Consider the following 24,256-nt stretch of genomic DNA (forward strand, 5'->3'; position numbering starts at 1 on the left):
CTGTACATTGAAAACTTGGATCAAATATGGTCACTTAGTTACCCAATGACTGCCTTCAGTATTACAAGGGTAGTTTATAAATGTTCATTTAAGTGTTATCTTGGTGTGAAAAAATATACTACTACCCCCAATGACCCCAAAACAAACTACAGAATGAGGTAGCGGATAGTTTATTTACAGCACAAGAAACCCTATGACATGCACACAGGATTAAAAAGGTACAGACTCTAAAATAGATTTGCAAACCTGAGAAAGGCAGTGGAACATTTGTTGTTTCAGCATTTACACAGATATGAAGCTCTATTCTACAGTGAGAGGACAGTTGAGGAAGTGAAGAGTGAAATGAATTGAAATTAACAAGTAAAAAAAAAAATGGCAAATTAGGTGGTACACATGCTGGTAATAGTTCAAGATTTACAAAACAAACCCCTGTCAGTCCCAACCCCTCCCACCCCCCACTAAAAAGAAAATCTGATCATTTATGCACGCTCTCCTCTAATTCGCCTGGCCAGTTGAATGTCCTTAGGCATGATGGTGACCCTCTTTGCATGGATAGCGCACAGGTTGGTGTCCTCAAACAGTCCGACCAAGTATGCCTCACTGGCTTCCTACATTTGGTGGATAAGAAAAACAATTTAACTTCTAAACAAACCGGCCCAGAGCAGAACAACATTTAACTCTAAACCAACAAAGAAAAAACAAAAGTGCCATCTCACCTGCAGAGCACCAATAGCTGCACTCTGGAAACGCAGATCTGTCTTGAAATCCTGAGCGATTTCCCTGACGAGACGCTGGAAAGGTAGCTTCCTGATGAGCAGCTCAGTAGACTTCTGGTACCGACGGATCTCACGCAGAGCAACAGTACCGGGCCTAAAACAACAAACTGCCTTGTTAGGACCCCCAAACCACAAATGTGCACTGCTCAGTGTAGGATTAAAGGAAACGATCAAGTGGAACAATCCACGCCAAAACTTTACATCCCTGCACCACTAAAAGAGCACTATAATAACTTGTGACCATATGTACCTGTATCTGTGGGGCTTCTTCACTCCCCCTGTGGAGGGCGCGCTTTTCCTGGCAGCTTTGGTGGCCAGCTGCTTCCTCGGCGCCTTTCCTCCGGTGGATTTACGAGCGGTCTGCTTGGTACGTGCCATATTTCACTTAATGCTCTGAAAAAAAAACAAAACAAAAGAGACTAGGTCAACAACAAATTAATTTTCATTACCAAACCATCCTCAGTATTGCCTTTTTCCGGGGCCAACTGACCGCTTTAGAAGTACACACGGTATCAGTTCTACCGACGACACTCAGATTAGTCACATCCTCAATAAATGTTTATATTTGAAAAGCTTTAAATGCAAGTTACTGATGCCCCGTGTAGAAAACGCGGTTACATGAGCGGGAACTCCTTTAATACAGGGGAGGTTACACAGAAGGGAGATATTAAAAAGGTATATCCTCTGTCGTTACAAGGGCAGTTTTAGTTTATACGACATATCGAAGAGTACAAACCTCTCCGTAGCACCGCCACCATTAAGCTACAGAGGATTCACACGTTTCCTGACTCGTTGTTAGCGAGCTAATTTGAAGCTAGCGTGGACGGTTGCAAAATGGCGCCAGCTAGCCGCCACAAGAGGTTTACAATATTAGTGAAGACACATTTTACCTCCAAACTGATTTTTAATCCGACCACATAGGTCAAACTAACTCACACTTCACACTGTGAAGTCATAAAACTGTTTGTTCCGGGTACGCGCCTCAAATATAGCTGATGTTAGCTAACTGGCTATGGCGCGTTCACACCGTGTTGTTGTCAACTGACCGCCGGTTAACGTTATAAACCAGATTTAAGCGTTTAACGATCCGAAACCCAAAATGTAGTAAATGACCACCTTCGTAATAAAAGTATTCACTCATAATAATAACAACCGTAAGCGCTCTCACATTACCTTTTGTGCTTGTTTCCCGGGACACTAATAACCTTCTCCGTGTGTATCCGTAGACTATTATGACCAAAAAGCAGCAGGCGGAGGTATTTATAGCATGAGAGGAGCGGAACCTCAAGTCCCGCCCAAGAGCCTTCAGGATTGGTCCATACGCAAACCCTGACGGAATCTGATTGGTCGAAGAAAAAAGGTGGGATCAATGCCTCTCCGTTTGAAAAAGAATGAGAGCGTCTACTCTACTTTTTGGCTCCAGAATTTGGAGATGTGTTTTCTTTCATTCATGAAACTGAACCCACTTCTGGACAATGAATGGCGCCAATTTATGGCTCTAAATCCTGGGATTTTTTCCACACGACTGTCTATTAAAATATGTTTTTTTGTTCGTGATCACATCCCTTTGCTGTTTGATAACAGCAGATGTCCTATGGAAAAATATAGGTTTGTAATGTGGAGAAGTGGGTGCCTTCATTCAGTGAGAAAATATGGACACATGGGCTTATGAATGGAGTATATAGTGGCGCCATAACTATACTGGAAATGCAGTTGCACAAATGCTACACAAACATTACAATTTGGTTAAGTGAGAAAAATATGTCTTCTACAAAAGCCAAGTGTTGAAGTTCATGAAAACAATATGTGGCGTGAATCTGACCATTTATAAAGATCCCCTATAGCCCCTATAACAACTGTCTGTGACTAAATCAGCTGATTTCTTTGTCTAGACATGTCCCAAGTAACACATGACTAAATGATGACGTCAATATAAGTTAAATTTGGTACATTTCTGACTTATCATCTAATGACTGTATTTACGTCGCATGTTGCTAGTTTATTCTTTTAATATTAATTACAGCCCTTTTCTAATCAATGGCATTTTGTTTACCTTGTTTACTGTTGTCTTCGTGAAATGTTTGGTGTCATCACTTTGAATTCACCACCTTTTTTAATTCCATTATTATGTCCTATTTAATTTCATATCTCTAATTGGGTTGCCTTTAAACCACCAAGTGGAACGAACGGTTTGGGGAACATGTTACCAGACGGACTTTTTTCTCATGTGACTCCGGTGGTAAGTTTCTGAACAACATCATTTTTATGGAAACCAAGAAATTAAAACGTCTTTGAAAAATGTCGGCTCGTATTTCGCTGACATTTATCTGAGAAGAATGAGGATTCTTAAATAGTTCAGTCGTCTTTCAGCTAAGAAACAAAACGTGCATCACAGAGGAGTCAGCATGGCCGAGAAGAGGCTGATGTTTATAGGTACATTATTACCTAAAAAACTTTATTATAGCTATTGCACGGCAGTGTTGGTCTTTGATACGCTGCATTTTGGGAACAATTTTTGGATTTAAGTTGTTTAATTGAGGCGTTTTGTCTGAATTTATTTTCCCAATGTGATTGAATTGAAACGAGCTATTTAGAGTTGTAGAAATTGTTTCTTTTTTCATTAATGTCTCACATTTTCTTCATAGTGTGTGTTTTATCCTGTATTTATATTTATATGCATATATGTGTTCATTTTTAAACAGATATTAAAACAAATAGCACCTCTTCTGTGGAGGGCAGAGCTGAGAATCCCCTCTGGAGTCACAGCGACAACACCTTCAGATTTGACTTCTTATCTGGAGACTCACCAGCACTTGAGGAACAATCATCTTCATCAGCCAGGCTCGAAGCAGCGGAGAGCCCGATATCCTTTAGCGGACAGGACTCTGCTTTTGCCTTCAACTTCCAAATCCCTCCTGTTGTCCCTGAAGAGGACATGATGACGACAGAGGCTTCAGACGTCGCACACTGCGTCCATGAGGATCCCTCGGTTCTGGAGGATGTTAGCTCCCCACCTGAAGCATCGAAAACAAAGAAGAAGAAGAAGAAATCTGGAAAGAAGAAAGGCACGGATAACACCGAGGCAAAGCAGGAGCCAAGTTCAGCTGAGGGGAATCAAGGAGGCGAGGACGCGGAGCTGGTCAGTATGAAATGTTTTCTTTTAAAGTAATCAGGGTGGGTTCAGTTTGATCCGTTAATTTGATGTCCAAATGTGACTGTGTCTTTCAGAGTGCTGAAGAGCAGCTAAAAAGACAGCTGGATTGGTGCATCGAGCAGCTGGAATTCGGAATGACATCTCAGAAGGGCACACCGAAGCAGAGTTAGTGCGATACTCATGTTACACACACAGCATAAGACTTGTTTATACTCTGAGATGTGGGACTAAAATGATTCTGGGATGATCTGATCGTCTCTTCTTCATGATTTCCTACATGTGAACATTAAAGGCAAACAATCCAATCAGCTCTGGTCTGGCTCACAGTGTGATTGGCAAAAGGTTACAGACAATCACCACAGCATCACTTACCTAGTTTACATATGAAGGTCTGATCACAGTGTGGGAAAACAAGAGAACAAGAACGCCTTTTGATTTGAGGTGTGACTGCAAAGGCACACAATCCTTTGTTATTATACAAATAAGATGTACAGATCCAGAAAATGTGTGAATGTGTGGTCTGATGTGAAGCCTTTCAATCTGTTTTCCTTGCAGAGGAGGAGGCGTCTCGTGCCCTCAAGACCCTACGCAGCTCCAAAGCTCCTCTGGCCAAGAAGAGGCAGGTGATGAGAGCCATGACTGGAGATTACAGGAAAAAAATGGAAGAAGAGAAGAGCAAGCAGTTCAAACTCATTCAGAGCGGTGAGTAGTCGGGGCAGCGGAGCCATTCGAACATTAAAGTTACTCGTACGGTGTGCGTGTCATTAAGTGACTTGATTTCTCCGTTTCTGACAGAACTGGCGTCAGCTCAGGTCAAAGAGGTGCCAGAATCCCCAAAGAAGTCTGTTTTCCACCGTAGAGCCAAAGTCAACACTGAGACTGGAGCCTCAGAGGAGAACCTGCAACAAACTGAAGCCCAGGTTACAGAGCAGAAAGCTCAGGAGGACAAGCCAGCTTTTGTCTTCACTGAATCAAAGGAAGAGTTCCACTTCAATTTTCTCTGATTTGTATCTCAAGGACGAACATTTTAGAGTGCGATATGTTGAAAAGACGTGCCACTCACTGTGTGTGCAGGACATACTTTGTGTTGGAGACAATAAAAAGCACACAAAAACAGAAGCTGTACAGGAGAACATGGGAGACAAACCAGTAAAATTACAATGCTAATACTCTTAATTGCTTGTACCATATTTCTAAATAAAGCATTTTGTATATTAGTCTGCATTGTTCTGTCACAAGGAAGGTATACAATTGTATTATAAATCAGTTTTTATTGAAGTGTGGTTTGATATAGTTTCACTAAAGTCAACAAACTATGTACAAAATATATATACCTCTCAAAATGAAGGTGAACAGGAGAGTTTACCCTCATGTATTGTTTCATTTGAATGATTTATTGAAACAAAAGGTGATGATTTAGTGTCACAGATACATTTTATAATTACTTTCTTATCCCTTTGATTACACCATGTAACCATTTTTGGGTTTTTTTTTGTTCCTGGCTAGTAAATGTTATTTCCTGAATGGTTTATGTATAAAAAGTTTAGAAAAAAAACTATTATTCCCTTCAAACTTTGCTTTTGTGATCAGGATGGTGAGCTATTGAAATTGACTCATTTTTCAATTGGAAAATGGATGAATTTGCTATTTTTCATTCACAAGTCAGAAAAAACAACATACTACTTGATATGATGATGGGTTACTATTTGTGAAAGCGATTTACAGTTGAATCATGAATCTTTAAATATTTTGTGGTAATTATTGTATTACTTAAGTGTAAGTACATCTTCATTTTGAATCATACGTTGGTTTTTCTGACTATGTGAAGTGAAAATGTGCACATTTGTATGCAGGTAAATTTAAAGTATCACTTTCAAGGTCACAGTAGCAAAGTTGAAAGGGAATAACACAATTTTCTACACTTCTTAGGTATAAACAATTTGGAAATCTCACTTACATAGTAACCCGGAAAGGGCGGGGCATGTTTCAACACGAACACATTAGAGTGTGACACCCAAAACAAAAAGTTTTATCCGCAGAGAAAACAAGCTAACGGGACCTGTTGACTGTAAGTGTTCAACTGCTGATATTTGCCCACAATGTGAACAAAACAGATTGACAGTTTGAAGAATTATTGTATTCATAGTTTAAAATATAAGTTTACACCGCTAAGATAACGTAAAGCTAGCCCAAAGAGCTAATTTGGGAGTTACAGTTAACAAATACAACAACACTTTCTCTAAAGAAGCTGCAGCTAAAAAAAACTGATTTTATTTGACATTGTTCTAGATGTTTATCACAAACTAAACCCCACAAAATGAACCGACTCTTGCTGTGTTGTTTTTGGTGCTCAGTCTTCACTGTTTTCAGGTGAGGGAAGAAAACATGTCGGAGCTGAGCGACGAGGCCAGTGAGTGTGAGCAGCTGGGTGCCAGCCTCTCCCTGTGGCTGGGAGACTCTCTGGTGAGACCCGAGGAGCTGGATGTACCTCTGGACCTCCACACTGCCTGCTCCATCGGCCAATACGACGTGGTGGCGGAGTGCATCAAAAAGTGGGAGCCTAAATGAAGAGTCACTTTAGCAAATGTGTTGCTTTTCCTGCACATACGACCACAGTGTCGTCTGCAGCAAAGTGTGTTCAAAGTGTTACACATCGTAGCAAAAGCATTTAACGTGATTGGAACCCACTTTCAGATTTGTGAAACCTTTAAGTTGCTCATTAAATACACACACAAAAAGGGCGATTTCACTGCTTATTTCCCATCCAGACCGCATTTGACCAGATCTAGTCAAATCGGGTGAACATTAACAAAGAGGCTCTAGAGACTCATTAAAACATATCTAGTCCCAATTTGGAAAGTGTAAGTATCATGGATACTGGAACTAGTCTGATGTGAGCTGGATGGGGAAATATCTGTGAAATGGCCTTTTTTCCATTTTTCACAAATAGAATAAAGGTTTCACAAATCCAAAACTGTATTTTAATAAATCTGGAGTCTTTTTGTTAATTTAGTCCAGATTAGACATTCTAAGTATATTGGGTTTGATCTGGACCTGGTCTGATGTGGTCTGGAGGGGCATTGAAATAGCCCTTTTTCAGTTTTGCAAACAGAAGAAAGATTATGCAAATCTGAAAATGGGTTTAAACAATGTTAAGGCTTTTGATACATTGTTTAACATCTATTCACAAATGTAAGGGGTAAAAAATCAGAACCAGCTGCTAGATATAAATATTAGTTTTTCTTAACTTTCCCTTCAACTGTTCCCTTAACTTTAAATAGGAAGCTAGTTTCAGCCTCGTCCTCCGCAGATTATATATGAATATAATCTTGTTTGTTTTCAGTCGAGAGGTGGACCTGAATGGCAAAAATGTTGGAGGATGGACCCCGTTAATGTATGCATCCTACATCGGCCACGACAACATCGCAAATCTCTTGCTTGAGGCTGGAGTGAATGTAAATGCCACCACTGCCAAAGGACTGACTCCACTGATGCTGGCAGCAAGCTGTGGGAATGAAAGTATTGCATACTTTCTGCTTCAGGTACAAGTTGACCCTTAAATATTCATGCGGTGATAACAAATGTACAGGCTGAAATTTCAGCACTCTAAGGGGATAGAATGGTGTTTTTCTTGTCCTTTTGATCCACTTCTATGTTTTAACACTTTTGTTATGCATAGTATGAAAGGCTTTTTTATTTTTGCCCTAAAAGCAAGGTGCTGAGTTGGAGCTGAAGGACTCTCGAGGCTGGACCGCTCTGTTCCACTGTACAAGCACAGGTCACCAGCAGATGTTGAAGTTCCTGCTGGATAACAACGCAGATGCCAACGTGAAGTGAGTGTCTTCATTCATCCTCACACTACTGCAATCGTCCATTCAGATATTGAACTTTTCATAATTATTTCTCTCATCCGCAGGGAGCCGGGATCAGGTTTTACTCCCCTGATGGAAGCTGCTGCTTCTGGACATGAAATCATTGTTCAGTACCTGCTTGATCATGTGAGTAAATTACCGTCCACAAACTTTACTGTTGGTGCTGTTGAGCTGCAGCACCAGGAAATGTGCACAAAATGATTTGTCAGCACATTGCAGACAAAACCTCATCGTCGTGCTGACACAGAATCTTGTAATCCTCACATCTTTGTTTCATACACTTACAGAAAGTTAAAGTCGATGACCGCAATGCTAAAGGAGAGACCGCACGTGCCCTAGCCATGATGTACGGCTATACCAAGATTGTCAGCCACATTGACTCACGTTCTCCGAGGTTCAAAGCAGGTATTTGTTTAAACAGCCTAACTTTCATTAACAATTCTTGTCTGTTTTATTTTCATGTTTATTTTTGCGTGTGTGACCCAACTTGTCAGGACCGTTTGAAGACCTGAGCTCCTCCGAGGACTCGGACAGCGCACCTCCAAGGATCAGGCCAAGTCGTAACCGAGCTAAAGGCGCTAGCATCCATGATGGGCCCCAGGCCATCGCAAAGTTCCGAGTAGGAGGCCCCGGCAAACTGTGTGGTAGTGTCATATAAGATGTCTGGTCTCAGATCTGCCAACCTCTGTCCACACTGGTGTGATGGTTCTAGTTGTTAGGACAAATTACACAAAAGATTCAGCTTCTGAAAAAGGAAATAAAGTCAGTGCGTGAAGCAGCTCGACTGACAGAATGTCTTAGAAAATAGAGAGACAGCACTCTGAAACAGGACTCAGCTTGTTAATATGACTCCTCACAGAGCCTCCCGCCGTGCCGCCAGGCTACATGACATTCCGTGATATCGGGGAACAGAGTGAAGGTATCTGCTATCGTGACGTGACCTCACCCATCAACGAGCTGGATGGCCAGAGCAACAGCAGCAGAGGTGAGTGTTGTGTGACATCTTCAGTAGTGTCTATGGAAGAAAGGAACCACCAGAAACGCTGCATTTTGTTTGATCGTTGATTAACATAAAGCAGAACAGGAGGAGTGTAATCAGTTGTACTGGGCGCCAAAGCAATTACATTTTTGTTGTGATACCGCTGCAGATGACAGTCCATTCTTTGACAATGATATGCCCACCATGAGGAGCAGCAGTAGCAGCAGTGAAGGCCTGCCTCATGGGATTGGTCACAATTGGGAAGGTTCTGTGGGGAGTAATGAGGTGAGCACACAAGCTGCTGTTTTGGAGACAAAGCCCACATCTTTTTCTATCGCAGTGACAGACATATGTAACTTTTTCCTCCTCCACCAGGACTCTGACCAGAGCAAAAAAAGCATCGCTCGCAGAGTAAATAAGGCCCATCACTCAAAAGGCAAGAATCGCCATGGAAGCAGCGATGCAGCTCACACTAGTGGTACAGGGAACGGTGGGATACGCTCGCATGTTGGTCCTCCACCCTCCTACTCTGGTCCAAAGGCATGTTTCTGTTTATAGTAGTTTCCTACAAAGTTAGTTAGTTAGCGCTCATTTCACAAAATCTATGTGGTTGTGTGCTTGATTCATTTATTCTGGACTTTATTGGATTTTGGACTAGACTTAAAATCTTTTATTTCTATAGGATCTGTCAGAGTTCTTGGAGCAAATTGGCTTCTCTAAGTATCTGCCCTTACTCGAGGAGCAAGACATTGACCTGCGGATATTTCTCACCCTGACAGAGAATGATCTCAAAGAAATAGGGATCACGTAAGAGACTTCAGGCCCTTCTTTCACATTAACCACAGCACATATATTTTGAAAACCCTAGCAAATCCATTTCATAGCACACAAAGCATTGACTCTGTTGCTGACTCTCCAGATTGTTTGGACCAAAGCGAAAGATGACCTCAGCTATAGCAAGATGGCACAGCAGTGCTCGACCTCCCAGCGATGCTCTGGAACAGGCGTATGCTGACCAGCTGGAGGCTGAGATGCAGGAGATGGCCATCCAGCTACACAAAGTAACTATAGGACTAACACTCACTGTAACTTCACTTTTCTGGTTTTCTAGACAAAGTGAAAATCTTTTACCAACAATTTACCTGTCATTCTCTCTGCCTGTGTAGCGCTGTGAGGATGCGGAGGGCCTGCAGAGCCAGGTGTCTCAGGAGAAGGAGCTGCGTACTGTGATGGAGGGATGTCTGATGGAGGACAAGATGGCATGGAGGAGGGTCCACACTGAGCTGGTGGAGAACCACCGGCTGGCCCAGGAAATGAACGCCTCGATGGCGAATGCCAGAGCCTGCCGCTCTGAACTGCTCTCCAGTCTCACTACTGATGGGAATGGCAGCTTTTATACAGCCGTGGAAGATAAAACTAAAGCTGACACTGGTGTTAATTGTGAGTTGAGGTATCCTGTGCTGGATCACACCTTTTTACATTTTGCCGTTTAAAAAAAAAAAAAAGTAAAAGTGACTTCTCCTTTTAGCTGTAGGGGTCCCGACTCATTCCAGTGTTGTAGAGCTGATGAAGAAGCTGGATTCCTATGAAGAGGAACTGGGTAAGACTGTTTAATACTCAGTGACTAAAGTCATATTCAGTCATCAGGGGAGTTTCCTAACATTGGTTTCTGATTGTTTCATCACCACAGCGGCGACCATGCAAACTGTGCTTCAGAGTCTGAGGCGACTGAGTGCACCCGAAAAAGTCTCTGATAGCTGGGAAAGGCCTTAATTTTACAAGGTGAGCACAATAAGAAACTCTGATTAGACACAGCAGCTCCTGGGAGAGGTGTTCCTCTAACTTCCTGTCTTTGGCTTTTTTAAGGGGCTTCTGCTAATATTGACGGAGGGTGAGCTTACCACCCTGAACAATCTCAGTGAAATGGGAGGAGGCCGAAGACAAGGCCAGCCCTGCCGGACCAGAACGGCTCGGGGAGCGAAACGGCCGACCCGCTGCTCCTCGGGGATTGGCTGGTGGACCAGAGCTCGCCAGTGGCAACGGCAGCTGCTGCAGGGAAACGACAAGCAGGCAGGAAGGGCATCTGACCCTCACACGCTTGTGCTGGTGTATACTGGACTCCTGTAGCTGCGCTGTGAAAAAATGCACAGAGGGGAGGAGTAGAGGAGAAGGGACGAATTGGCACAGCGCTCTACTGTGGATCAGAGGCTGTAATACTGTGAAGTTTTAACAAAACTTGTACCCTCTTCTGACATGAAATGTGGTTTAAATTATGTTCTTGCCACCAGATAAAGAGGTACGCTTCTTAACAGTAGTGTAGTAGTCCGTGTAGTTCTGCTGAGCTTTAGTTTGTGTTTTGAATGAAATCTTCTCATTTGTATGCTGTTGATAGGTTTGAAATGTCCTGCTGAATGCATTTTGAAGAGGTGAAGAATCCAAATGAGAGAAATCTGTGAATCCTCTTAGTTTATGTTATACAGCGATACATTTAAATCCACCAGGATGGTCTTCTTTATCTTCTCTAATTCTGTGGACATTGGCGCATGTAAATGCAGAGTTATGAATAAAAATATAAAGTATTTAAATCTCGGATTATTGGCCACAATTTCAGAACACAACCAAAGCATTTACAGCTGTATTCCTACCTGAAGTAAAACCTTGTTTCCCTGAGATGCAGTGGTTGATAACGATAACCAAAACCAACATTTTCTTTTTGTTTTAAATTGATAAAAAGGTCTGAGATACATACACCACAGTTCATTTCTTTTAAGACGTGAAATCATCACATTGTTATGAAAAAGTCAATTTTGGTTTATATTTTATCCACATATAGATGTGACAAAAAGACAATGTGTGAACATTTTTATAGTATAATTTTATGAGATTTCAACATGAGCTTCACTGCTATTAATCAGGACTCAGGCTTTACTGATAGTGGGAAGAGCTGTTTCAGTAGTGTTAAGAAAACTAGATTGAAATATGTGTTAGCCTGTCTGCACATCAAAGAGTTGACCAGAAACCATTTCCAGGACTTTAAATGGGAACTGAGAAATCTGTATTTAGTTGAAGTGATGTTTGAAGGCTTGAGATGTAAAAAAAATGTAACTTAAGTATAGAATTAAATACTTTAATAAAATACATAAAACTTGTATACAAATTAATTGGCATTTTTGGAGCTTATGTGCAGCAGCGAGCATCACAACATTTTTCACTTAAATTTTTGTTAAACGCTTGTAAACGCTTACTTTTTTACTTGCCCATTGGGCTCTAAATTAGATTACTTGACGTTTAATCTAATCATGCGGTTCAGATGACTCTCGCTCCATCAGTGTGGTCAATATTTAATCTGCTAACACCATATGGTAGTAGTGTGCAGACTGAGCCTGGGGTCAGGGATTCCCCTCCTACTTTTTGGGATGTCCTAATGTGGAGTACATCCCAAAAAGCTTCATTATGCCTGCAGCCTTGGCGGTAAATCGATGTGATGACAGTTGCTGCTCAGTAACAGACTTGGCATGATGCGAACGTTGGCTGACATTAGCTATCGCAGCTGATCCAGATAAACCAGCTTCAGGCCTGCAGGTTTTTAAATGAGCACAAACTCCGTCCAGCTCCTACATCACTGCTCTACTTATGATTGAGAGGACAACTGTAAGTGTATTAATGACTATATTAATAACTGCACTACTAGAGATGATTACTGTTGTCATTTCATATAAATCAGATTTAAGAGATTATGATTAAACAAGTGACAAAGTGACTTCTTTTAAATTAAAAACATTTATATGACTGCAGTGTTGTGTAGAGTTACAGCTATCATTTCTGAAATCTGAAAGCCTTCTAGCTTTGAGCACCATAACACAGTATTCTCATGGGTCACTAAAACCAAGATAATTTTAAGTGGATTTGAATGTTCAGGGACCAGAGGACTTTTATCTGTATCATCTGTGGTGATGCTCTGCTGCTCATTTACAAACACTTGAGATGCTGAGTAGCACATGTGCCCAAATAAATACAATCAGACTGGACTAATTAAACATTTTGCACCTCTCAGTGATAATTTACACATTTCATGTAATAGTCCGCTGGTGAAACTGACAACCAGATTGTAAAATGATCCATCCAGTTGCAATCAGGCTATAGAGGACTGATGAAATCCCAACACAGAGCCGTTTTGTTTTTTTTAGCAGGATGACTTTTGGCTTCTACATGTATCTGTTTATCTCACCACAAAGTATGACAATCAAATAGCTGTATATAATAGCTATAATCAGCACACATTGTGCCTGGCTGCTGAACTAGAGGCTAGACATGTTGGCAGGTTGCCTGTTACCATTTCTGGGCCAATAAGATTAAAGTGTGTTTAGGGAAATGAACAAGTAGTGGTCCTTCCTCTCACTTTCTACCCGTGCTGCTCCTCTGGGACTGTTAAGCAGACGATGGTAGACTGGACGTACCGGCCAACAGGTGTGAATATGTGCATCAATGTAAGGCTCAGCACATGTTCAAAAGACCTGGATTCAGTCACACTGTGTTTACTGTGATTAATAAACAAAAACCTAATAAGGGTTATGTTACTGCAAGAAAGTTGTTTTTTTTCTTGACAAAACAGACTTCAGAGGTCCAGCTTCAGGAGTCGATTTAATGTGTATTGCTTTAATTGTTTTGCTTCAACAGAGAGCTACAAACCATATAAATTATTTCAACATTATCTACAGTCCTTGTTATGTACAAACATTAACAAGCCACTTAAGATGAGCAGTTCTTCTTGTACAACCTTCAGGGTTTCACTGAGGGCTTTCAAAACATGTAAAAAGCAGCAAGTGTGACTTCACAAAAAATATTGTTATATACTTTTAATTCAGATCATCTGCTTATGTACAAATTCACCAATATGTGATTGTGTTTGCTCTTGAATGGCTGTCCAGGAGAGCACATATAAACCTCTTCCTCTTGAACTGATCCCACATCTGGCGCGCACGCACAAACACACACAGGTTTCCTTCTTCTTTCCATTGTGACAAAAGCCTCCGAGCCCAAGCTGAGAGATCAAGACAGCTCATTTGTCTGGATATGTATGTGTGAGATCCAGGCTGGCGTGACGACTGATTCCCGGCCCTGCAGAGGAGCAGCTGTGTGAACAGTGGTTGTGATGGGCTCAGGTGTATTCACACAGGTGACCGCAGCCGGCAGGGCAGTGGGCGCTGCTCTTGAGCCAGTTCATTATGTGCTCCAGATGTCCGCCATGGCTGCAGCCCTGACACCACACAAACAGTCCCTTTACCACGTGATGGCACACTGCACACACACTGGCACACTGGTGGCACCTAGAGGACAGACGCAGGATGCTTGTCAGTAAGAACTAAATCATTAGTGTGAAGTACACAGATGTAGCATTCAGGAAAATGTGGGGAACAGACAACAGGGGAATGACACTTGAAATACCAGCTTTTTAAAAAATGAATGTTTTTTGAAAATTTTTGCAATTTCCACAAAATTAAAATGACTTTAAGAGAAGTAAACAAGTTTAAAAAAAACACTACACACCCTACCCTACTGAACACACTTGCAAGTGAAAGCAACAAGGTTTGTGTGAAATGTAGAGAAGTACAAGTAATTTGACTATAACATATCCAGACACACACACACACACACACACACACACACACACACACACACACACACACACACACACACACACACACACACACACACACACACACACACACACAGAACTCTTAACTGGTGATGTAATGTTCATACCTGTCACAAATCCAGCCCCTGTTGTTCATTGGCCGTTTGCAATTGCTGCAGTTGATGTGCAGTGTGGTAGACGTCTGATTCAGGCAGGTGATGGCGCTGCACGTACTCAACTTGATGACCTCGTTGGACACGTTCCACAGCTCAAATCGCTGCAGCAGGTCTATGTAGGACATGTACCAGTGCTCCTAAAATGGAAACGCAAGTCGGTGAGGGTTTCCTATTTTGTCTGCTTAGTTTTCTAAACCGGCAAGGTCGAAGTTCAATTTTAATCCCTGGGTGTTTTGAGAGTGAACAGGTTAGCTATTTGTAATTTACAGTCATGTGTAATGCCTACACAAGCCTCAAACCTCACTGCATTGAATTTGCACAATTGCAATTTGGGCATCATATAAGCTTTTTTCAACAAAACAGACCAAGCTTTTTGATTAATGCGTCTGCCAACAAAAAGAAAATCTAAAGAAATGGTGCAAGTGCAGCACAAGCTGCTGGATTTTAGAGCAGCTGACCTGAGTGAGGTCATCAATCTCTTTACGGATCCGGTCCCCCAAGACAATGAGCACAGACACGGCCATCTGTACGTCTCCCTGCTCGGCGTAGTAGCTCAGCATCTCCCGCACGATGGGGCAAAAGAAGCTGGCGGGGAGATGAGGGGTGAACAGCGGCTGGGAAATGGAGATGAGCGAGAAGGACTCGATGGGCGTCAGGCAGGTGACTTCCGCCTCGTTGCCGCTGACATGCGGGGAGTCGGCCTTGTCCTGCTGAAGGTGCTCAGGAGCAGATGGGTTATCCATGATCTCGTGGCGCAGCTGGAAGGCCTCCTGGGGCAGCGTGTACTCTTGCTCCTCTGTCATGACAAAAAGGAGCCATGATAATATTACACAAAAGAACACTGAGCATGGAGGCAGTTATAAATAGCAGGCACTGATGTAAGCAACTCTTTTGTTCCATCAAATACAAGACTACGCCTGACCTGTTTGGTTTTCGTGTTCCATTGAGTAGAGGTCGTCGTCATCTAACTCTGCATCGCCAAACATATACTCAGCCTGTCCCTCACTACCCTCTGTCTCCTCGTTTTCTGAGGGGAAATTGAATGTTACAGGTTTTTTATACAAGTCATGAATATTAGACAATGAAATAGAGAAATCAAGATCACGTCAGTGTGCAGATTGGCCTCTAAGAGTTTTCAGATCACACTCACCTTCATTATTATTGCTGATGTGTGAGTTCCCGGGCTCCAGGTGGATGTTATCCTGCCTGCTCTCACCTTTACTGCGCTCCAGTCTGCTTTCTGTGCCCATCCCTGAGCCCATTTCCTTCATACTGAAACTGAACACATAAAGTACATCAACACTTGTCCGTAAATTACCATTATTATTTGTTTTGTAATGAAAAAACTAATTTACCTGTTCATTAGAGGCAGAGTACCCAGTTTACTGAGGTTGTGGTTAGGACCGGGTGTCGTGAGGTTTGCTGGGTCAGAGAACATGATTCTCAGCATGGTCCATGTTGTGGAAACCTTTGTATTGAAGAAAAAAAAAGTCTGGTTATTCAGAGCACATACAAAACATATTTAGATTAAATGGGTTACTGTGATCACATTTGGTTTCCCTGAAATGGAATAGAGCGACAATTTCAGTATTATATTAGGGTAACAAATTTAGTTACTTTTTATTAGTTCTTATCAAATTTTCATTAACACTTCTGCTTGTTTTGTCTTTTTATTTCTATTATATTTTACTACTTATTATGTTGGAAATATCAGGGGATCAAAGCATTTTTTTTTTATTACTCACACTAATATTTCAAGCAATGACAAATACACACACCACTGCTGGTAATGTATGTGTACAATCATAGCACAGTCATGTTAGGATGCAATGCAAAAATAATTACTTTATCAATAATATGCTCAGCGCTTGCTCACATCAGTAATAAATCTGTCAAAATTTCAAATGGCAATATCAAAACTTAGCTTGATTATTTCAAATAGAAGCACCAAGCACAGGTTTGTTCGTACAGTGGTGTGTCTGACCTGAGGTCTTTTGAGCTCACGTGCCACCTTGGCATTGTGATCACACAGCTCAGCAAACGGCTTCCCGCTGAGGAGGTAGAGTTGTGCTGTCTTGACGAACCAGTCCATGCGGTTACTGTCCAAGTCTGTCTCAAAGACACTGAGAGCACTGGACACGTGGGCAAACTGTTCTGTCGGATCGGGCTTCTTGAAGAAAAAGATGGGGTAGCGGCGGTCGCCTCCAGGATAAGGCTTTCTGTTAACGTCACTGCTGATCAGACTCTCCTTGGCTGCAAAGGCCAGGTCGCCAAACAGTCCGAAGCACAGACCCTCGGGGTTGGCCTTGTCCACGGGACGAGTGGCATCCTTAAACATATGCTGGTAGAGTGTACTGTCTTTAGAACCAGAAAGCAGAAAATGAGGGTCGTGCTGATGGCGCCACACAATACCGGTGGTCACATCTTTGTGTTCCTCAAAGGTCGCGAAGGGAATGAAAGGTCTTCGGACGTCCCACACATAGATGTTGTGATCCACCATCATGGAGCAAGTGGCCAAATGGAACTTCCTCTCTGGACGCCACTTTACTCGTGCAACTGAGGCGATGGTCTGGACACAGTAGATCTCCTTGGCTCGGTTTGTTGTCATGTCCCACACCTTCACCATCTTATCGCGGCCTCCTGTGGCCAACCATCCTCTGCAATGGAGACAAAAGTGGCAACCCACCAACAAACATAAGAATAGAATGAAATACAGACGTGGACTGTTTAACTGCATAAACATAAAACACTATAACTAGTTGGATAAAAATTTCACACTTGTAAGTAACATACAGTATGAACCTTTCGAGAGGAAAACTTTTCTTTTCTACATTTCTTAGTTTGTTTGAGACACAAATTAGTTTTACCTGTCATCAGGGTGCCAGTCGCAGCAGAATACAGGCCCAGTGTGGGCAGTGAACATCCTCTCATAGCGGTCTGGTCGTCTGATGTCCCACAGCTGGACATTGCCATTCTCAAAGGATGCAGCAAATGTGAAATAATCCTTCATGCTGAACTGGACGTCCCTTACACTCTCTGACTGACCTAGAGCAATGGAAACAAAAATAAACAGCAAAATTAAGTGATAAGAGCCAGAGAAGTTATGTTGTTTTCCTAATTCCTCATTTCTAAAGGTGGAAACATTACTTCTGAACACAATGTTAAATATATGAAGCGAAAGTGTGCATTCAAATTTTTCAGTTATTCACACGGTAAATATTAGTATATTAAAATGAAGTTTATATCATGCAAAACACTCAGAAGTTCCACTACACTTGTGAAAAATGAATGATTAAAACTGCATTCACATAATATTCAACCTGAAAAAGTGCTGACAGACTCCTTCTTGCGCAGGTCAAAGCACTTCATGAAGCCATCCTGTGAGCCACTTAGCAGCATGTAAACCTCTGTGGGGTGGAAGCACACCTTGTTGACGGTTCGTTTGTGCTCAGTAAACAGCTGGTCCTGCTTGTTACGAGAGGGCTTTCCCAGGTTCCAGGTGACCACCGCCCCATTGGTGGCAGCAGTTGCCAGCAGGTTCTCCTCCATCTGGTGCCACATGACATCTGCGCAGCTGAAGTTGAGAGAGGGTTTACGGCCAACACGGAGATTCAGCTTCTCCACAAACTGCTCCTCTTCCAATGCATAGATCTTGAAGATGTTGCGGCCGGCCACCACCACCTGCGTGGCGTCACGGCACACGCTGATGGCATTGGCAGGAGCGTCCAGGTGGCAGAACATAGTTCGGCCACTGATGGAACTGCTGCCAAGAGCTGTGGTGACCCGTGACATCTTCTCCATGTTCCTAGAGCAGAAAAAAATGTTTTTCTTGATTTCAGAGGCAATTATAGTGACTAGATGCATCAGTGAACATTTTTACAAAACTGCTGTGAAAAGGCACCTGACCACAAGTCTGTCCAAAAATCCACCAGAAGGTGGCAGTCAAGCAAAATAAAATGTTAAATATATGCAGTACTGGTGTAAGGAGCAGGAGGGGTGGCTGTGTGCAACAAACAAATCAATCCACAGAGTTGTATTTATTAGAGCATTTAAAGCAATAAAATGGCTGCAGTACTTACCTGGTGAAGAACTGCTGACCTCGTCAATGTCTGCAGCAGCACAGAGTCCTCTTCATGTGCTCCCATGAGAGCCAACTTTCTAGTAAGAGATCGGAATGTCAGCAACACACAGCAAGATACTCTCTGGGTTAATAGTTAGCACAAATACTTAAAGATCCCTTTCAGATATGTTTTAAGATGTATAACAACTCTTAAACTCTCACTCTGAATAATAATTTGTGTACCGTGTTTTTTCCATAAAAAAAGTTTAATTATTGCATTAAAATACTTAAAATGACATCCAATTCTTCTCCCTAATTTAAATAATCTATGAATATGAATATGCAAATGTGTTTTTATATCAAATAATTAACTGTTGGACACAAGCTGTCTCCTGCTTCACTGTAAAATCATTTTTTAGTGTTTGTGCACTGGAGGCTTCAAATGACCACACTGGACTTGTGTAAATTAGATATCAGACTGGGACTGGCTTCAAAACTAGTTGTGATGTTACAAATTAGGCTCGTAATCCTTAAAATTGGATTTTCAGTGAGCAAAGAGAAACTTTCTACTTTTCGCATATGAATGTGAAAAAGGCCTCTAGTGTCAAACTCTATGCATACATCACTCTGAAACAGTGCAAACATTCAACTGTAGGAACAAGAAGATAAACATACTTCTGAGTGGAGGGGGCCTTGAAACATCTTTAAGACAAAATGAAAAATTCCCTGTTATGCTGTCTTTGCCGAAGAAAACATGAACATAAATGACTAATGTAGAATTATGATGAATAGATTTTAAACGGAACCTTTCACCTGAGGAGCTTGTCAGCAAGCAACTTTTCTTGATAACTTCCTTTAAACTGTAAGAAATCACACCTAAAAAGTGGACGGAGGATACCTATGACTGCCCGAAAGGGTTGTCAGCCTCTTATCCTACATGGTGTTTTATTCAAATAATGATTTTAAACAGTTCATGGAAAATATTGTCAGGTGTCTATTGTATTTGTTTACCTGTCTACCCTACTGACATGGGTTCGTTTGTTTTAATCACCGCCGAGCTCGATGCGGGAACTAACTCTAAACCTATGTAACGTGTATATGAGCTAAATGTGAGGTGCTCGTTTTAACACCTCCACCTCCATGTCACACCCTTCATTTTGTGCTTTGGTGGTGATTATCTGCACTCAATAGAACACATTTATAGCGATGTAACTATCTGTCCGCCCCTCCGCGGTGCTTTGTACCATATACATGACAGGAATGTGATGCTAATGCTAGCTGGCTAACCGGACACTTTTGTAACGAAGAAAACACGCACGACACTTGTTAAGTTTTACAGCTGCATCACACAATTAGAGAAATTAAAAACATGTATTCAATTCGGTAAAAGATATATGAACAAGGTAAAAAAAAAAAGAGAGACTTGCGGTGGAGCTAACCTTCTGAAACTGTTGCTCACTGCTAGCGGCACCGGAAGTAGTGTTCTGTATAATCTCGCGGGATTTCCGCATCGAAGAAACACAACTACACATGCTGCTACACTTCATTCACAATTTTACTGCATTTTGTGGGTTTGTGTGTAGTTTTCGTGTTTCTTAAACGAAAGTGGTCACATTTGAAGGTGAGTAAATAACACACGCTACATTAATGCAGAGGTACATTTCTGTAGGAATGGTTCAACAGTGGAGAAAAATGATTTCCTGTGATGTTTACATGTGTTTGCAGGTAATGCTGTGAGCTTTCTCTCTCTCTCTGCTGCCATGAGTGCTCTGTTTGCCTGTGAGGATCCATCCACATGGAGGAGTGTGTATAATAAGTACTGGGATGTAGTGAAGATCAAAGAGGCCAGAGGCAAGAAACCTGGAAAGCTGTTGAGCCTTGACAAGTGGTAATCTCCTTTTTTATTCTCTCCCCATAGCAATACTCAATCAATCACACCTCAGCTCAACTTCACCAGGTGAGTGAGGGATGCAGACTTCCAATAACACTTCACAATTTGTGGTACATCAGTTTTAATCAGCTGGTTTTTGTACGAATCACTCAAAAATACATGTTTTTACATTATGGACTCTCAGATCGTTGATTCACATCATAATGTGATTATAACAAGATATGACAGTTGAAGAAGGACATTGCTGACCTTAAGACATTGTTTCATGCATACATTTGTCAAATGTGTGCTTTTTTTTTTAAATCATGAAATGCTCCACAGTTCAACAAACTAGCAGAAGACCTGAGAACCAACGGCAAATTTATTTTTCTACCATCCATTTAAATGTTCTTTTTAAAAAATGTCTTTTGCATGACTTTTTATTGATTTTAGTAGGGCTGGACACTATATTAGTATATTATATAATAATATTGTGATATGAGACTAGATATTGTCTCAGATTTTGGCTATATCATGACATGACATACGTGTTGTCTTTTCCTGGTTTTAAAGGCTGCATTACAGTGAAGTGTGGTAATTTCTGAATTTATCAGACTGTAGTAGCTGTTCTATGTTTGCCTTTATATCCATATTACTGATGATTAATGATCAAATATCTCATTGTGTAAATATTTTTGTGACGCAAAAATAATCATCATGATATCGAGGTATTTGGTCAAATATATCATGATATTTAATTTTGTCCATATCACCCAGCCCTAGATTTTCATGCTACTTGTGATGTACACAGTTTCCTAACAGATATAAAAAAAGATTCAGAAGGTTATTTTGAAATGTGTTATATGAATCGATTTAACTGGCCTTGCTTTGAGTATAAGATTACAAATAACTGATCTGTAACTGTGTTTATCAGGTACCAAGAGGAGCTGTCCGCAATCATTTCCAGTCGACCTGACAAACATGTCATTCTGTCAGAGCTGGTGAAACTGATGGAGTGGAAGCTCACTGTAAGTAGCATCTACACACCAAATTAGACTCATCCTCACAACAGATTTTTGTCCCAGCTGCTTCAGTTACATACAGTACAGATATGAAAGGGCAACCAACAGTCTAACAGCACCCAGTGCATCAGCTGTGTCCTTGACTGGCCCTGTCTGCTTTTCGGCAGAGAGGGAAGTTCAGGCCGCGGCTGCAGCAGCTGGTGGCTTCCAACAGCGAGGACACTGTGGAGAAATGTTCCAGAAAGGCCTTTAGCCTCCTGCCTGATGTGCAGGCAGCGATCGCAGAGCTCAGTTCCCTGAAAGGAGTCGGCCCAGCCACCGCTTCAGGTTAGCATACACTCTCTATTTATGAGGACGCAGTATTGAACTGGCTTTCAGCAAATGGATAAAAGCTCAGAGTTGACCCTGATAAAATGTCTCTGTGATCCTGTTAAAGGACAAAGTGATTTCCCTTCTCATTAAGTGCTCACAGTGGCCAACTGAGCAGCTGCAACTCTCTGCTGTCTGTTTAACCTTTACATACTATTCATATTCTGACCCAGCTCAAGTATTCCTTTATAATTAGTGCCTATACCAAATTTTGGACCACAAATGTTTTTTGCTTGCATAAATATCTTATCAGTCCTTAATACATGGGTGATTGATCCTTCATTCAGTTTTCAGAGAGCAGGGAGAGCGTTTCTTTTAGATTTGCAGCTATCGGTTCACAGAGAAAATATACACTGTATTAGGATCTCACGTTATCTAAAACAAGAGAACAGCCATAACTATTTCTATGAATTTATTGTAAATGGTAGATGCAACATCATAATCATTAAAACCACCAACCAATAGCAACCCAGAACATCCTCTATGTGCAAAACTGTATACCAGATGCACAAAAATAAATAATTGTTGCAATATTTTCCACATTTTTAATATTCTTGGCCACTTTATGAAAAATCAGCCTTAATGAATGTAATTAAGGGTGTTTTTTTATTGCTTTCAACTGTCAAAATGGGTCAAATATGATGCAAACCGTATGTAAGGGTTAAATATGCAGTTCATGGCTACTCCTCAGCTTGGCTTGTAGCTGACTGTCTGTTTTGTTCCAGCTGTGTTGGCAGCAGGAGCTCCAGAGCGGGCTGCATTCATGGCTGATGAAGCCATGGAGAGTGTGCCGGGATTGAAGCCCATCCAGTACACAGCCAAGCACTACGCTCTCTACCTGGGAAAGATGGTGGAGCTGACGAAAACACTAAACAAAGGTGAGGCAATGACGGAGAGATGAGAGACCGTAGAAATACTTTTGCATGTGTCCGCTTTGTTTTCTGAGCTGTTTGAGTGTTGAGGCTGAATCTGTATTCTGATGAACTCCCCTCTCGTCCTCAGCGGATCCCCAGCAGGACTGGACACCCCACAGACTGGAGATGTGTTTGTGGGCGTCGACCATCGCCACTCAGCAGCAGCTCCCGCTTCTCAAGGATGTGGATGTGAAGGGCAGCAGTGTGGCGCAGAACTGCTCAGACACTGACCAGAGACCAACGAAGAAGCTCAAAACCAGATAAAATTACAACCACTGTGAAATAGTTTGTCAGTTTTTTAAAGAAATATTTCCCCAAAATAATAAAGAGTTTATATGAATATACTGAGTATTGGGTGATTGTGTCATCGTATGCTTTACATGCAAATAATCATAATCAAGTATGCAGTATATGTGCTGAAATAGTGACATGTAAGTTAAGCTTCATGCAGTTTACTCCTATATCTGTAAACTAAAAGCACTGAAAATAATTATTCACTTGAAATTCAAATTCAGGCAGAATGATGATGGAGAAAAAAAAGCAGTGGTATGTTGCCACAGTATTGTTCTTTATTTATATTGTTTCTAAATTAAAGCAAAGTACAATGAACAGTAAAAAATAAAACAAAATATATTCATATATATACAATATAAAATGGTTCCGTTCAGAACATTTAAAAAGTACAATAGATTGTGAAATAATTAATGAGGACTTTTGATATAAATTATCCATATGTAAATTTAGTTTTTCCTTTAGTTTCCTCGTGACCAAGAGAAAAATAGCTTCTTCTGCTTTTTCTTTTTGTAAACGCTGTGTTGGTGCAACCTCCTGTCTGGTTTGAGAGGTCGCTGTAAGCTTGGCACCATTTTATCAATAACAAGTAAGCAGCTCATGAAAAACGACCACAGCAGCACAGATATGACTTTGTTCGAAAAACCATCGGAGGGAAACTATTCTCACTTCCAAGAGATACCGCCTCTGATATTTGCACGACGCCAGTATTTGTGAACATGAAAATAATTTGTACCAAAGCTAGAAACCAGAAAATGTACCTTTTTACTTCCAGAAAGAAACCCTGAATACTTTTACAGTCTTTGTCCTCAGTGGAGCTCTACAAAGATAAAACTCCTTAAAGGTTGTTTCTAGCTATGGGAGACACAAATCAGTATTCACAAATACAGCAGCGTCCCCCATTTAAAGTTTAACACTGTAGATATTCAGATATTTAGGCATAGATTGGGGAAATTTGATGATTTGCAATCGTTGGAATTCACAGAGGGATGTTTTATCTGCACTGTGGTGTTTTTGTTTGTCGCATCCCAGCCAGTTTTGTTCTTTTAAATAAGCACCAATTATGAATCTGACTCTATTTTACACATTTGATGGTTTCATCATCCAGAATAATTTTGGATCTAAAGTCTTGTAATTT

At 41.3% G+C, this 24,256-nt stretch overlaps 5 protein-coding genes across 7 annotated transcripts; 3 read left to right on the plus strand and 2 right to left on the minus strand.

Annotated features, from left to right (window-relative positions):
- Nucleotides 1-154: 154 nt before the first annotated feature.
- On the minus strand, nt 155-1,999 carry h3f3d (H3 histone, family 3D). The gene is made up of 4 exons (XM_062442206.1): nt 1,950-1,999; nt 1,027-1,169; nt 717-870; nt 155-608 (listed from the first exon to the last, which is right to left on the minus strand). Exons 2-4 carry the CDS (start codon nt 1,152-1,154, stop codon nt 480-482), a joined length of 411 nt encoding a protein of 136 aa, XP_062298190.1. The 5' UTR covers nt 1,155-1,169; nt 1,950-1,999; the 3' UTR covers nt 155-479.
- Nucleotides 2,000-2,930: 931 nt separating this feature from the next.
- On the plus strand, nt 2,931-5,147 carry c21h8orf33 (chromosome 21 C8orf33 homolog). Its single transcript, XM_062442208.1, has 5 exons — nt 2,931-3,209; nt 3,479-3,915; nt 4,005-4,095; nt 4,486-4,632; nt 4,726-5,147. Exons 1-5 carry the CDS (start codon nt 3,182-3,184, stop codon nt 4,932-4,934), a joined length of 912 nt encoding a protein of 303 aa, XP_062298192.1. The 5' UTR covers nt 2,931-3,181; the 3' UTR covers nt 4,935-5,147.
- A 798-nt stretch (nt 5,148-5,945) lies between these two features.
- anks3 (ankyrin repeat and sterile alpha motif domain containing 3) lies at nt 5,946-11,931 on the plus strand. Of its 2 annotated transcripts, none has more exons than XM_062442209.1 (16): nt 5,946-5,998; nt 6,285-6,482; nt 7,274-7,472; nt 7,642-7,763; nt 7,847-7,928; nt 8,090-8,207; nt 8,297-8,446; nt 8,662-8,787; nt 8,951-9,066; nt 9,157-9,321; nt 9,464-9,588; nt 9,701-9,842; nt 9,948-10,221; nt 10,310-10,381; nt 10,472-10,563; nt 10,648-11,931. In XM_062442209.1, the coding sequence occupies exons 2-15, from the start codon at nt 6,316-6,318 to the stop codon at nt 10,552-10,554; spliced, it is 1,941 nt and encodes a 646-aa protein (XP_062298193.1). In that variant the 5' UTR covers nt 5,946-5,998; nt 6,285-6,315; the 3' UTR covers nt 10,555-10,563; nt 10,648-11,931. The 2 variants fall into 2 exon arrangements, with proteins under 2 accessions (XP_062298193.1, XP_062298194.1); XM_062442210.1 differs by having other exon boundaries at nt 6,301-6,482.
- Nucleotides 11,932-13,424: 1,493 nt separating this feature from the next.
- wdr24 (WD repeat domain 24) lies at nt 13,425-20,117 on the minus strand. 2 transcript variants are annotated; one of them, XM_062442563.1, is made up of 11 exons: nt 20,092-20,117; nt 18,672-18,750; nt 17,913-18,397; nt 17,460-17,637; nt 16,577-17,249; nt 15,948-16,060; nt 15,743-15,870; nt 15,515-15,619; nt 15,051-15,388; nt 14,545-14,729; nt 13,425-14,108 (listed from the first exon to the last, which is right to left on the minus strand). In XM_062442563.1, the coding sequence occupies exons 3-11, from the start codon at nt 18,391-18,393 to the stop codon at nt 13,940-13,942; spliced, it is 2,370 nt and encodes a 789-aa protein (XP_062298547.1). In that variant the 5' UTR covers nt 18,394-18,397; nt 18,672-18,750; nt 20,092-20,117; the 3' UTR covers nt 13,425-13,939. The 2 variants fall into 2 exon arrangements, with proteins under 2 accessions (XP_062298547.1, XP_062298548.1); XM_062442564.1 differs by lacking the exon at nt 20,092-20,117 and adding an exon at nt 19,328-19,362.
- Nucleotides 20,118-20,150: 33 nt separating this feature from the next.
- On the plus strand, nt 20,151-23,110 carry zgc:112496 (uncharacterized protein LOC541336 homolog). The gene is made up of 6 exons (XM_062442946.1): nt 20,151-20,273; nt 20,378-20,540; nt 21,457-21,550; nt 21,712-21,871; nt 22,639-22,791; nt 22,916-23,110. The coding sequence occupies exons 2-6, from the start codon at nt 20,413-20,415 to the stop codon at nt 23,089-23,091; spliced, it is 711 nt and encodes a 236-aa protein (XP_062298930.1). The 5' UTR covers nt 20,151-20,273; nt 20,378-20,412; the 3' UTR covers nt 23,092-23,110.
- The last annotated feature ends 1,146 nt before the right edge of the window (nt 23,111-24,256 follow it).

The sequence above is a fragment of the Scomber scombrus genome, chromosome 21 (genome assembly GCF_963691925.1).
Source record: "Scomber scombrus chromosome 21, fScoSco1.1, whole genome shotgun sequence".
Taxonomy (NCBI): Eukaryota; Metazoa; Chordata; class Actinopteri; order Scombriformes; family Scombridae; genus Scomber; species Scomber scombrus.

What these genes read in the sequence shown, in the direction of transcription:
- h3f3d (XM_062442206.1), bottom strand. Translation starts at nt 1,154, where the DNA reads ATGGCACGTACCAAGCAGACCGCTCGTAAATCCACCGGAGGAAAGGCG. An exon ending in AAGAAGCCCCACAGATACAG is followed by an intron (nt 871 to 1,026) that starts GTACATATGGTC and finishes TTGTTGTTTTAG; the next exon opens with GCCCGGTACTGTTGCTCTGC. An exon ending in CAGCTATTGGTGCTCTGCAG is followed by an intron (nt 609 to 716) that starts GTGAGATGGCAC and finishes CACCAAATGTAG; the next exon opens with GAAGCCAGTGAGGCATACTT.
- c21h8orf33 (XM_062442208.1), top strand. Translation starts at nt 3,182, where the DNA reads ATGGCCGAGAAGAGGCTGATGTTTATAG. An exon ending in GAAGAGGCTGATGTTTATAG is followed by an intron (nt 3,210 to 3,478) that starts GTACATTATTAC and finishes ATTTTTAAACAG; the next exon opens with ATATTAAAACAAATAGCACC. An exon ending in GAAGGGCACACCGAAGCAGA is followed by an intron (nt 4,096 to 4,485) that starts GTTAGTGCGATA and finishes TTTTCCTTGCAG; the next exon opens with AGGAGGAGGCGTCTCGTGCC.
- anks3 (XM_062442209.1), top strand. Translation starts at nt 6,316, where the DNA reads ATGTCGGAGCTGAGCGACGAGGCCAGTGAGTGTGAGCAGCTGGGTGCC. An exon ending in TTGCATACTTTCTGCTTCAG is followed by an intron (nt 7,473 to 7,641) that starts GTACAAGTTGAC and finishes TTGCCCTAAAAG; the next exon opens with CAAGGTGCTGAGTTGGAGCT. An exon ending in GTTCTGTGGGGAGTAATGAG is followed by an intron (nt 9,067 to 9,156) that starts GTGAGCACACAA and finishes CTCCTCCACCAG; the next exon opens with GACTCTGACCAGAGCAAAAA.
- wdr24 (XM_062442563.1), bottom strand. Translation starts at nt 18,393, where the DNA reads ATGGAGAAGATGTCACGGGTCACCACAGCTCTTGGCAGCAGTTCCATC. An exon ending in ACTCTGCCTCTAATGAACAG is followed by an intron (nt 15,871 to 15,947) that starts GTAAATTAGTTT and finishes TTATGTGTTCAG; the next exon opens with TTTCAGTATGAAGGAAATGG. An exon ending in AGATTGATGACCTCACTCAG is followed by an intron (nt 14,730 to 15,050) that starts GTCAGCTGCTCT and finishes TTTCCATTTTAG; the next exon opens with GAGCACTGGTACATGTCCTA.
- zgc:112496 (XM_062442946.1), top strand. Translation starts at nt 20,413, where the DNA reads ATGAGTGCTCTGTTTGCCTGTGAGGATCCATCCACATGGAGGAGTGTG. An exon ending in TGATGGAGTGGAAGCTCACT is followed by an intron (nt 21,551 to 21,711) that starts GTAAGTAGCATC and finishes GCTTTTCGGCAG; the next exon opens with AGAGGGAAGTTCAGGCCGCG. An exon ending in GACGAAAACACTAAACAAAG is followed by an intron (nt 22,792 to 22,915) that starts GTGAGGCAATGA and finishes TCTCGTCCTCAG; the next exon opens with CGGATCCCCAGCAGGACTGG.